We start from the raw sequence: 13,881 nt of genomic DNA on the forward strand, positions 1-13,881 counted from the left end.
CACAACCTATGGACTCACTTTCAAGGTCTCTTCAAGTTCTTGATATTTATTGCTTATTTATTTATTTATAATTGTGGGACATGCCTGTCCGATCATACAAAGTTAGCTCCGGCGGATTGGGTGGATGAGATCTACAATGAGATCCAGCAGCCATGAAGGTGGCACTGCAATGCTCCATGCTGGAAAGGGCATGACAAGGCATAGAAGATGTCAATGGTCATCTACGGCAACCCCAGTCTGTGATGATTAATTGTACCACTGGACACGGACTTCCAAGGTGGAGAGAGTGGAACTGCCCCAGTGCAATTACTATAAAAACTCTCCGCCCAGATTTCCTGTCATTGTTGCACATGGTGGAAAACCACAATAGTTATTAGTATTATTTCTTAGTGATTATTTGCACAGTTTGTTGTCTTTTGCACACTGGTGGAATGCCCAAGCTGGTACAGTCTCTTGTGGTAATTATTATGGATTCATTGAGCATGCCTGCAAGAAAATGAATCTCAGGATTGTATATGTTGAGAAAACTGTACTTTGATAATGAATTTACTTTGAAATTTGAACAATGCCATGCAACTGCTCACCTACCAATGAGGTTCCATACAGAGAAATGAGGTAGGCCGATGGAAAGGCAATATACCAAAAGACATAGGAGCAGAACTATCCAGAGGCTGCTCCGCCATTTCCGTCTCATTCCCAATCTCCTGCCTTCTCCCCATATCCTTTCATGCCCTGACTAATTAAGAATCTATCAGCCTCTGCCTTTAATATAGCCAATGACTTGGCCTCCACAGCAGCCTTTGGCAATACATTCCACAGATTCAACACTTTCTGACTGAAGAAATTCTTCCTCATCTCCATCATAACTTGACGCCTCTCTATTCTGAGGCTGCACCCTCATGTCTTCTCGTCCTCTGGTCCTTTCGAATCACATGAGATCTTCTCGTAGAAGAGTTACAGAAATAGAGGGATCTTGTGGCTTGGGCACACAAGTCAATGCAAGTGGCAGGGCTGGTTTGCAAAGCAGTAAACAGGCATTCACAATTCTGTGCTTTATCAATAGAAGCATAAAATGTATAATGGAAAATGCTGAACATTTATAATTCACTCGTCCAATCTCAGCTGAAATATCATGTTCATTTCTGGTTATCTAATTACAGGAAGGATGAGGAGGCACTGGGAGGGTTCACAGGAGATTCACAAGAATGGTTTCTGGGATCAAGGACCATAACAACAAGGATAGAGTAGAGAATCTTGGACACAAGAGATTCTGCAGATGCTGGAAATCCAGAGCAAGTACAGGCATGTCAGAATGGGAATAGGGTTTGGAAGTAAAGTGGTTGGCCACCTTCCTTCCAGCTGAGACAACACTTGACCTGAAATCTGTTGAGGTTGTCTAATGTACCAGGTGCTCCCAATGTGGCCTCCTCTACATTGGTGAGACCTGACATATGCAGCCCCCTCAGTTGGCTCGTTAGCTGGCTCTGCTAACAGCCAGGTGACTCAGTTGTGAGAAGGCCAGCTCTCTTACATAATATATGTCTAGGGTCGGGATGATTTGGGGTTGAACGAAACAGGAACGTTGTGGTGTTCTGATTAAAGAAACCTCGATTGGAGCAAATTCTATGTAGATACCACCCATACAGAATTATCGGCTGCAAACTGCACACTGCATAAATTGTATATTTACTAATTTCTGCTTTTATCGAACAGTTATTAAGAGAAAGAAAGAAAATAAAATAAAAAGGTCCCATTAAAGTTAGACCAGCCTAAAAGTGCACACAACTTTGGAGCTCATATCTTCCAAAACTGGATATTCTCAGTCAGTCTGCGTGTTCTCCCCTTGAAGTAAATTCTCTCTCTCCCTTTCCCTCTCCACCGCCCCCCACCCCCCGTACTCCTTCCCTTCCGCCCACCTTCTTTTTCTGGCTTCTTCCAACTTATTTTTCAATCCTGATGAAGGGTTTCAGCCCAAAACATTTCCTTTTTATTCATTTCCATAGATGCTACCTGACCTACTGAGTTCCTCCAGCCATTTTGTGTATGTTGCTTTAGAGAATCTGAGAGATGTTTCTTCTTAGAAAGCCAGGAGAAAAATATGCCACGATATGGAGAGGGGACAAGTGAGAAGAGAACAAATGAGTTGCTCCAATAGAGGGCCTCCATGGACAAAATAGGCTGGATGCCCTCCTGTGTTGTAACCATTCAATGATACTATGCAACCAGCAACTCATCTGAAGGAGAGAGGGGTAGACTAGCGTTGTTGGAAGGTAAGATTCACCAATAGGAATGTAAGTTATGGAGGGATCTTCTCAGTGAGTAATGAGGGAATCTGATGAGAGAATCCAGCAGTAGTATTCTTCAAGGCTTTCAAAAGCAGTACTACAGATTATTATCCAGGAATAAAGACATCATATCAACAGCCATAACACTGGGATTCACTTCCAAAGTTGTACGATGGTGGTCACATAAAATTTATTTAGTTTTATTTATTGCAATACAGCACAGAATAAGCCGTTCTGGCCCTTCGAGTCGTGCTGCCCAGTAATCCTCTGATTTAATCCTAGCCTAATCACGGGACAATGGAGCTTTGAACTGTGGGAGGAAACCCACAGTCATGGGGAGAATGTACAAACTCCTTACAGGCAGCAAGAATTGAATCTGGGTCACCTGTACTGTAAAGCTTTGTGCTAACCACTACACTACCATGCACCCCAGTAGTTGGACGTTAAAAATAAAATTTATTTTGCATCATCCTTATCTCTCCCCCCACTTTACTCCCTATGCACTCACAATTGTGTTGCAGTTTCTCTACCCCTATCTACATTTTTGCAGATAACTCCACCATAATGGGCCGAATCTCAAATAACATTAGACAGAGTACAGGAAGGAAACAGAGAGCTTAAGGAAATGGTGTTACAGCAACAATCTTTCCATGAATGTCAAATTCAGTTCGGTTCAATTGAAATTTAATTGTCTTTCAACCACACATGAATACAGCGAAATGAAACAGCATTACTCCAGGGCCAAGGTATAAAACACAGTACCAACGATCACACACAGCATAAGGCACATACAAGATAACAAGCACATATATGATATCAGTAAAATACAGTCACACAAATAAATATAGTCTAAGACCCTGAGTCTATGAAATTTGCAGGAATCTGCAGTCGGGCACAATACAGCTTGTCTTTAGCCCAGCAAACACTAGGGGCAGCACTGGCTCCAGCTTGGACACCACGTCACACCGGCTCTGGTGGAGTGCACTGACTTCAACATCTCTCTCCTGGGCGCTGAAAACAAGCAGCACCATGGCTTGAGGCCTAGTCCTCATCACAACTGGCGTCACGCAACTCCCCCGCCGTCCGCAAATAAATCAATGAATTAGACTTGCAAATTCCACAATAACAAGTCCAATAGGGTCTTGTGATCGGAAGAAAAGTGACTAAGATGATCACTCTCTGCCAGACTACACATCCATTTCACGCATTGTCTCATCTGACGACTCTCTGATGCAGGCAGCAGCACGACCTGCACGTCCAGTTCCTTAAGTTTCTATGCCAATGGGCAACTCACTAATGGGGCAGACCTACAGTACTTTAAATTCTTCATGTTCTTTATGATCATAAGATTCTTATGATCTTTATAACCCTACTCAAGCAGGGTCCTGTGATCATAAAAAAAATGTTCAAAATAGACAATAATACCTTTGATTGACCTCGTAGAAGTCACTGCAATTACCTTACCAGAAAGCACGATGAAAGAGCTGGTCATTAACTTCAGAAAGGGGGGCAGTGCACGTGGTTCTGTTTACATCAACAGCACTGAGTTCGAGAGGGTCGAAAACAAACTTCACTGATATCATGTCATGGCCTAACCTTGCAGAAGCCATGGCTAAGAAAGTGTAGCAGCACGTCTTCTGTCTCAATGGGCTAATGAAATCTGGCATGCCCCCTTTCACACTTATTGATTTCTAATCAATACACCATTGAATGTATTCTATCTGGGTGCATCAGGAAATGGCAGTTGTTCTGCCTGAGACCACAGGAAACTACCAGGAGCTGTGGACACAGCTCAGCAGATCACAGAAACCTGCCTCCCCTCCATAGATTCTTTCTACACTTCTCATTGCCTCAGTAAAGCAGCCAGTATAATCAAAGACCCCCCAACCCTTTCTTCCCCTCTTCCCTTCAGACATAAGATCCAAAAGCCTAAGGGGTCTGTGGTAAACCATATATATGTTGTAACTGGGTTACCTGTCTGGACACGCCCCTCTGCTGACTGCCCCTGTGGCTCCTCCCACAGTATCTGTATAAAGGTGTTTCACCTTGCCCCTCCCCCTCAGTCCAGGGGCAGACACTCACCATGGAGGTCGTATTGTACAGCGAATAAAAGCCTTTCAGTATTTTACCCAACCTCAGTCTTTTGGAGTTATTGAAGGTGCTTCAATTTTATTCACTGTACATTTTAATGCATGGAACATGCACTGAGACCCAACAAATTAGACCTCAATCCGCAAATGTCTGAAGCTGGAAACGCTTTTGAACTCTGGCTGGCCTGCTTTGAAGCGTACCTAGAGGAGATTAAAGCGACCGACCCCGTAGCGAAGCACAGAGTTCTACTCTCCAGGGTCAGTCCACGGGTCTATTCGCTGATCAGAGACCAGCCGAGCTATGATGGCATGGTGCAGGGCACAGAATGTCGAGACTTTACGTTACTGGTTATGCCTCAACTGTGTGCCCCTGTGCTATTGGGGCTTGACTTCCAGAGCCACCTGAAAAGCGTGACAATGAAGTATGATGGGCCCTTCCCACCAATTACTGTTGTAAATCCCCAGTTTTGTAGGGATATGTCACATACCCCGCTACTGACCACACACTCACAACGACCCGCGCATCCCACCCAACATCATGCCAACTGCCACACTACCGACACCACTTGCGGCCTCTCCACCCTCAAGATCCCTCCCCCACCGCTGTTCGCCAGCCTGACCCCTGACTGTAAACCTGTGGCAACTAAAAGCAGGAGGTACAGCGCGGGGGACAGAGCTTTCATCGGAGGTGCAGCGGCTGCTCAGGGAGGGGGTCATTGAGGCAAGCACAAGTCCTTGGAGGGCGCAGGTGGTGGTTGTTCAGAACGGGGAGAAGAATAGGATGGTCGTGGACTATAGCCAGACCATCAATAGGTTCACGCAGCTCGACGCGTACCCTCTACCCCGCATCGCGGATATGGTCAATCAGATAGCACAATACAAGGTGTACTCGACCATAGATCTAAAATCCGCTTACCATCAGCTCCCCATCCGCCGGGAGGACCGCCCTTACACCGCTTTCGAGGCGGACGGCAGGCTTTATCAATCCTGTGCGTCCCCTTCGGTGTCACGAATGGTGTATCTGTCTTCCAGAGGGCAATGGACCGGATGGTGGACCAGTGTCAACTGAAGGCCATGTTCCCATATCTGGATAACATCACCATCTGTGGTCACGACCGCCAGGATCACGACAACAACCTCCAAAAATTTCTCCAAGTGGCCAAATCTTTCAATCTCACCTATAACAAGGACAAGTGTGTGTTCGGAACCACCCGACTTGCTATCCTTGGGTGTGTCGTGGAGAACGGAGTCATTGGCCCTGACCCCGACCATATGTGCCCCCTGTTGGGACTCCCTCTTCCCAACACCCTCAGGGCCCTCAAAAGGTGCCTGGGCTTCTTTTCATATTACGCCCAATGGGTCTCTAACTACACAGACAAGGCCCGACCCCGGTCAAGTCCACCACATTTCCCCTCTCAGCCAAGGCCCGCGCGGCCTTCAGCCACATAAAAGGGGACATTGCCAAAGCAGCAATGCATGCGGTGGATGAGGCCATTCCCTTCCAAGTAGAGAGTGACGCCTCCGACTTTGCGCTGGCTGCTACGCTCAACCAGGTGGGAAGACCGGTGGCGTTCTTCTCCCGTACTCTTCAAGGCCCTGAAATTCGGCACTCTGCGGTAGAGAAAGAGGCCCAGGCCATAGTGGAAGCTATAAGGCACTGGAGGCACTATCTCGCCGGCAAAAGATTCACCCTGCTAACTGACCAGCGCTCAGTCGCATTCATGTTTAATAACCAACAGCGGGGCAAAATCAAAAATGATAAAATTCTGAGGTGGAGAATCGAACTCTCCACCTACAACTATGACATCATGTACAGGCCTGGGAAGCTCAGCGAGCCCTCCGATGCCCTATCCCGGGGAACGCGCGCCAGTGCGCAGATCAACCGGCTATATGCCCTACATGTAGATCTTTACCACCCAGGGGTCACCCGGCTTTTCCACTTCGTGAAAGCCCGGAACCTGCCTTACTCCCTTGAGGAGATCAGGATGATGACCAGGGACTGCCAAGTCTGCGCAGAGTGCAAACCGCACTTCTACCGACCCGAAAAGGCACCACTCATCAAGGCCACCCGCCCCTTTGAGCGACTGAGTGTTGACTTTAAGGGCCCCCTTCCCTCCACCAACCGCAATGTGTACTTTCTTAACGTCATCGACGAGTACTCGCGGTTCCCCTTCGCCATCCCCTGCCCCGACACCACTACCACGTCAGTTATAAAAGCCCTGCGCAAGCTCTTCACTCTGTTCGGATACCCATGCTAAATCCACAGTGACAGAGGATCCTCGTTTATGAGTGACGAGCTGCGCCAATACCTGCTGGCTAGGGGAATTGCAACCAGTAGGACCACGAGCTATAATCCCTGGGGGAATGAACAGGTAGAGAAGGAGAATGGCACAGTGTGGAAAGCCACACTCTTAGCCCTCAGGTCAAAGGGACTGCCGGTCTCCCGCTGGCAGGATGTCCTTCCCGAGGCACTTCACTCCATCTGCTCCGTTATGCACGGCCACCAATGCCACCCCTCATGAGCGGCTCTTTTCATTTCCCAGAAAGTCGACCACAGGGACCACCCTACCAACTTGGCTGACGTCCCCGGGGCCAGTGCGGCTCCGGAAACATGCGAGGAGCAATAAATACTCCCCGATGGTCGAGAGGGTTCACTTATTTCATGCGAACCCCCAGTATGCCTATGTGGTTTTACCTGATGGGCGGGAGGACCCGGTCTCCATCCACGACCTGGCACCCGCAGGAGCACCAGGACCCTACCCTGAACACTCCGTGGTGACTATTGACCCCGTACCCACCAATGTATGTACCCATGAGACACCGTGCACTCCAAACCCTACCCAGACACCACACGACACTCCCATACCGGGCGCGATGCACACGCATGAGGGATTAACAACGCCTAACGTGCTGGCACCTCAAGTCAGGCCGGAGCCAGCACAACCACTGTTGCCGATGCAATCACCACTGGTGCTACGTAGATCACAGTGACGGACTCGACCGCCTGATAGACTTAACCTGTAAATATACTTGTTTTAAATATTGTCAGTCACTTCACCCCGCGGGACTCTTTTTTAAAAAAAAGGAGAGGTGAATGTGGTAAACCGTATATATGTTGTAACTGGGTTAACTGTCTGGACACGCCCCTCTGCTGACTGCCCCGTGGCTCCTCCCACAGTATCTGTATAAAGGTGTTTCGCCTTGCCCCTTCCCCTCAGTCTGGGGGCAGGCACTCACCGTGGAGGTCGTATTGTACAGCGAATAAAAGCCTTTCAGTATTTTACCAAACCTCAGTCTTTTGGAGTTATTTAAGGTGCTTCACGGTCTGAGATGCAGAGGAGTTTCTACAGCCAGAGAGTGGTGAATCTGTGGAAGTCACTGCCACAGGCGGCTGTGGAGGTCAATCCTTTACACATGTTTAAGGCAAAGGTTGTTAAACACTTGATCGGTCAGAATATGAAGGGTTATGGGAAGAAGGCAGGAGATTGAGGCTCAGAAGGAAATGGATCAGCTACGATGGAATGATGGAGCAGACTCATTGGGACAAATGGCCTCATTCTGCTTCTATATCTTATGGTCTTATGGAAATCACCAGCAGGCTTGGCTCAAGGACAACTTGATCCCACTTTTGTAAGGTTAATGAATGGTCACCTAGTACAGTAAGATAGATTTTTGTCCTCACAATCTACCTTGTAGCAATCATTATACCTTATTGTCTATCTGCGCAGCACTTCCTCTGTAATCTGTAACAAGTTATTCTGCATTCTGTTATTGTTTTCCCTTGCATTAGCTCTGCGCACTGCTGTGATAAAATGATCCATATTGTCACTGTACATGTCACAATAATAAACAAATTTACCAATTTTTACCAGGAGCAACAGACTAGCACATTCTTAGAGTTTTTAGAGCACAGGTAATGTATTTGAAATAACTCTTTTCTGTTATTTCCCTCAAGTTACTATCAATCTGGGTGGAGATCTGTCTCTACCCAAAGAGGTGAAAGGTGCACCTTCCCTCCGCTAGCCTGCAGGTCACCCTTGGGCAAGGTGTAGCACTTGCTTAACCCCCGATCAGGGTCATATGAAGCCACAGGAGCAGGAGGTGGATGGTCGAATGAGCTGCAGGTGCAGATCACAAGTTCTGGTTATGTCCCCACTGACACCTGGCAGAGTGTCTCTGAAGAGTATTGATAATGGCTGGAGTCAGCTGTCTTGTAAAGGCACGGCTCAGAAGAAGGTAATGGCAAACCACTTCTGTAGAAAAATTTGTCATAAAAAATCATGGTCATGGAAAGACCATGATTGCTCACATCATACGACACAGCGTATATACAAACAGATGAAGGAACTGTCAGTCATGTGTGGCATCCTTGACCGATCTAAGTTGATCGTAATGAGAGAGGAGGAAGATGAAGTGGAATTTTTGACACTGATGTTCTGAACAGTACTTTTCTGTGGTTTGTAGTGAAAACAGTCCATTGGAGCAGATTACCAAAAGTTTCTAATACTGCATCTTAGTCAACATTAAGACTAGATGTAAAACTAGATGTAATAGTTCCGATGTATCAGTCCATGGTCGCTTCTTGTGCCAAGAGGAGGCCAACCTCAGGGTGGAGGAGCAACACCTTGTATTCCTTCTGTGTAGCCTCCAACCTGATGGCATGAATATCGATTTTACCTTCCGGGTAAATTTTTTGTCACTCCCCTCCCTTCTTCTATTCCCTACTCTGGCCTTTTACTTCTTCTCACCGGCCTTTCACCTCACACAGGTATCCCTCCTCCTTTCCTTTCTCCTATGGTCCACTCTCCTCTCCTATCATATTCCTTCTGCTCCAGCCTTTGACCTTTCCCACCCACCTGGCTTCACCTATCAAATTCCAGCCATCCTCCTTCCCCTTCCCCCGCCTTTTTATTCTGGCATCTTCCCCCTTCCTTTTCAGCCCTGAAGAAGGGTCTCAGGTGAGTATGTAGTTGAAGAGTCAAAGGGCAGCAGAGATCACAGAGGTAAAGCAGTGAGAAAGTGTCTGAAGAAGGGTGTTGGCCTGAAATATTGACTGTTCATTCATTTTCATAAACGCTGCCTGACCTGTTAAGTTCCTCCAGCATTTTGTGTGTGTTACTCTGCATTTCCAGCTTCAGCAGAATCTCGTGTTTATAATTTGCTGCTCCACTGTGAAGTCTCTTTGAGTTTTGCCTACACTGAGTAAGTTTAAATCTTCTCTTCGATGGGAGTTCAGTGAAACCCTCTCTCACTGCTTCCTCTGTGATCTCTGCTGCCCTCTGACTCTTCGACCATGTGCTCACCCGGATCTTCTTTCCCCTTCCCCCACCTTTCTATTCTGGCATATACCCCCTTCCTTTCCAGTCCCGATGAAGGGTCTGAGCCTAAAACTTCGACTGTTTATTTACTTCCATAGATGCTGCTGAGTTCCTTCAGCACTTTGTGTGCTGGTTTGTAATAATTCAATGCTGTTTAAACGTACATTAAAAAGAATTAAAATTCAGTATGAATAATTGTAAATAAGGATGTAAAAACCAAAAGTAATACTAAACAAAATTCTACATTTATACAAATCCTTAAACAGTAGACTGGAAAGACATAAACATAAACATACAGAGAAGCATCAGCCCAGTAGAGCTTCTGATCTTTGTAGTCCATTGTCAGTCCATTTGGCCATACTAGGCCGCTATTTATAACTGCCAACCGGAAGTTTCCTCCAAGTGTTGCACGTTCTATTTTAGGATGGCTTCCCCAATTGGTCCAAAACGTATACCTGCAAAGAGAATATTTCAATCAAAGCTATTGTAAATATACTGTACATTGGATACACTACTCCTTAATACAAAGGGAGAAGTTTCCTTGGGCTTGGGCCCAGCCACATTACATTCATCAGTTGGTTGAATTGCCGATGTGAAGTGAAACCTGCTCCAATTACATCATGTAATCAATGGGGTGGTCTCACATATCCATTGGTCCCTTTATTTACGTACACCCATTATATATTTAATATTTATTTGAGATTGCTCTTAATATTCTTCCTTAGTAAATACAATACCATGCAGAAGTCTTAGGCATATATATATATATATATATATATAGCTAGGGTGCTTTGTCAACGTGGAGTGGAGAGTGAGTTTGTAAATCTGACGGGAGGAAAAAATGTTGGGACTGGTGAGGGTGGAGCTCTGCGGGAGGGGTGTGGGACAGGTGGCAGAGAAGGAGTTCCAGGGGTGACAAGTGGCACAGATGCAGACACACCCAGCCCTGAGACATCAGGCAAGGTCACTTAATTCCAAACAATTGGTTTATTGATCATTAAAGAATGTCCCTCTGGTGCTTCCTGCTCCCTCTCTTATCCCTTCCCCTTTTCTCAACTATGATTCCCCTCTGACTCTGGCCCATCCTCGTCTGACTCTGACCCCAAATGGAACCACGGCCCCCCGGACACGGGCACCAGCCCCCGGCGGGCCATGGACTCACTCACTTCCGACTCCGACCTCAGTTCTGCAGGCTACAGGCTCCGCCACCCCCAGCTCTAGATTCAGCTTGGACCGAGGTCCCGACCCTCTCCAGACGGAGACCACTCTTACTGCCGCTGGGTCCTACCGCTTGTCTTATTCCTCCACTACCTTCTATCCTCCCCGCGACTCCCAACCTTCCCTCTATCCCTCATCCCCCTCCATTCCTCTGATCCCTCATCCTCCCCTAACCCCCCTCTCCCTCCTAAGACCTCCCACTCTTTACCCTCCTCTGACCCCAGCCCCAACCCTTGCCGTATCTTCATCATCCCCTCTGACCTTCCCCTCTCTGAGGCAGAACGTTCTGTCCTTAGTGAGGGCCTCACTTTTGTCCCCCTCCGTCCACACCTCAGTGAGTTCGGTGCCTGCCATGACGCTGAACTCTTCTTCTGTCGCCTACGTCTTCGAGCCTACTTCTTTGGCAAGGATTCCCCTCCCCCAACTGATGACCCCTTCTCCCGTCTTCAACCCTCGTCCTCCTCCTGGACACCCCACCTGGGCCTTCTACCTGCACTCGATCTTTTCAACTCCAGCTGTCGCCGAGACATCAACCGTCTCAACTTCACCACTTCTCTCTCCTGTTCCAACTTCACTCCCTCAGAATGCACTTCCCTCCACTCTCTCCGCACTAATCCCAACCTCACCATCAAACCCGCAGACAAAGGTGGTGCCGTAGTAGTCTAGCGGATAGACCTCTACATCACTGAGGCCAAATGGCAGCTCTCTGACACCTCCCCTTACTTACCCCTGGAACAGGATCCCACCAATAAACATCAAACCATTGTCTCCTGCACCATCACTGCCCTTATCAACTCCAGAGACCTTCCATCCTCAGCCACAAAACTCATAATTCCTACACCCCGTACTGCTCGGTTTTACCTCCTCCTCAAGATCTACAAGCCTGACTGTCCCGATAGGCCCATAGTTTCTGCCTGCTCCTGCCCCACTGAATTTGTATCTGCCTACCTGGACTCCATTTTGTCACCCATAGTTCAGTCCCTCCCCACCTACATCCGGGATACGTCCCATGCCCTCCACCTCTTCAATAACTTCCAGTTCCCCAGTCCCGACTGTTGTAATGTGAGCATTATTAAAAGTAAGTTAATACTAATTAGGATAAAGAGGGATTTTACTTCCGGTGGGCTTTATATAGTGTGCCTGCCATGCCGTACGGGTTGTGAAAGCCTCTGTATATACATAACGACATAAAGTTGTTTCTTGGGCATGAAGTTGTCGAGTGTGCCTTTTTCAAAGTAGAAGTTACTACATATTTTTGGCGATGAGGTGAACTGGTTTTGTGGACGTTTTGGCACGTTTCGAGCGGGAGCAGCAGCACCGATAAGGGGCCTCCCATTCAGATGGCTACGTTTGGAACTATCGTTGATTTTGTGGACATGACGGAGTACAAGCCGGAGTATGAGAAAAGATTGGGACACTTTTTCTGTGCTAATGGAATTACTGAGGAGGCTAAGAAGCCCTCTATTCTCCTGAGTGTGTGTGGGGCAAAGACTTACAAGCTAATAAGGAATTTAGCCACACCGCAGAAACTGGGGGACATTCCATATGACAAACTGGTCAAGCTCGTGGGGAATAACTACAATCCGAAACCTTCTGTGATTGTCCAACGGTGTAAGTTTCACAGCCGTTTCAGGAAGCCAGGTCGGTCTGTGGCCAACTTGGTGGCCGAGCTCCGGCAGCTGTCGGAGCATTGTGATTTCGGAGCGGTGTTGAATGACATGCTCCGTGATAGATTGGTATGCGGCATTAATAATGACGACATACTTTATACTTCATTGTCACCAAACAATTGATACTAGAATGTACAATCATCACAGCGATATTTGATTCTGTGCTTCCCGCTCCTTGGAGTACAAATCAATAGTAAATATTAAAAATTTAAATTATAAATCATAAATAGAAAATAGAAAATGGAAAGTAAGGTAGTGAAAAAAAAACCGAGGGGCAGGTCCGGATATTTGGAGGGTACAGCCCAGATCCAGGTCAGGATCCGTTCAGAAGTCTTATCACAGTTGGAAAGAAGCTGTTCCCAAATCTGGCCGTACGAGTCTTCAAGCTCCTGAGCCTTCTCCCGGAGGGAAGAGAGATGAAAAGTGTGTTGGCAGCACTGCTCCGACAGCGTGCGGTGTAAAGTGCGTCCAAGGACGGAAGATTGGTTTGTGTGAGGTGCTGCGCTGTGTTCACGATCTTCTGCAGCTTCTTCCAGTCTTGGACAGGACAACTTGCATGCCAGGTTGTGATGCACCCTAGAAGAATGCTTTCTACGGTGCATCTATAAAAATTAGTGAGGGTATTAGGGGGCATGCCAAATTTCTTTAGCATATAACGCCACCTGTTAGGGGAAACCCCACCGCTGACTTTCAAGAAAGCCTTAGAAATTGACCAAGGCATGGAGATGGCTGCTAATAATGTCAAGGATATCGAGAAAGGACATGGGGGGTCGCAGTCGGCGGCAGTGCACCAAGTCAGGAGGGAGACTGGTAAACAGGCAAAGAGTGTGGAATGTTTCCAGTGTGGAGGGACGCACTAAGCAAATGATTGCAAATTCAAAGACACTGTCTGCCATGCTTGTAGCAAAAAGGAACATTTAGCTAAAAAGTGCAGAAGTTCAAAGGATAAGATCAAGCCTGGGCAGGGGTTATAAAAATTGCACTGGCAGTAGCTAAGAAGGCTATAGCAGTTACTTGGAAATCTGATTCGTATTTAAGTATGATTCGTTGGAACAATGAAATGGCTAGTTCTATTCCATTCGAAAAAATTACTTATAATTTAAGAGATAAATATGAAACATTTTTGAATATTTGGTGCCCTTATTTACAAAAGATAGGATGGCATATTTAGTTGCTCCAATGATAAAGATCTTGGTCCCTTGGGGAAAGTAATAAATAAATATACTAAATTTATTTTGAATCCCATGGAGCATGTGGAAACCTTCCAATATCCAGGCGGTTCTTCTTTTTTTTCTTTCTT

The 13,881-nt window shown here is 46.9% G+C and overlaps 1 protein-coding gene across 1 annotated transcript in view; it reads right to left on the reverse strand.

Annotated features, from left to right (window-relative positions):
* Positions 1–13,881, reverse strand: part of LOC140198774 (low-density lipoprotein receptor-related protein 2-like) — a 359,184-nt gene that overhangs the window by 260,674 nt on the left and 84,629 nt on the right. Inside the window, 1 exon segment of the mRNA XM_072259784.1 lies at positions 9,990–10,148. Within this exon segment, the coding sequence (XP_072115885.1) occupies positions 9,990–10,148 (159 nt within the window).

This window comes from Mobula birostris, chromosome 6 (assembly GCF_030028105.1).
Source record: "Mobula birostris isolate sMobBir1 chromosome 6, sMobBir1.hap1, whole genome shotgun sequence".
Taxonomy (NCBI): domain Eukaryota; kingdom Metazoa; phylum Chordata; class Chondrichthyes; order Myliobatiformes; family Myliobatidae; genus Mobula; species Mobula birostris.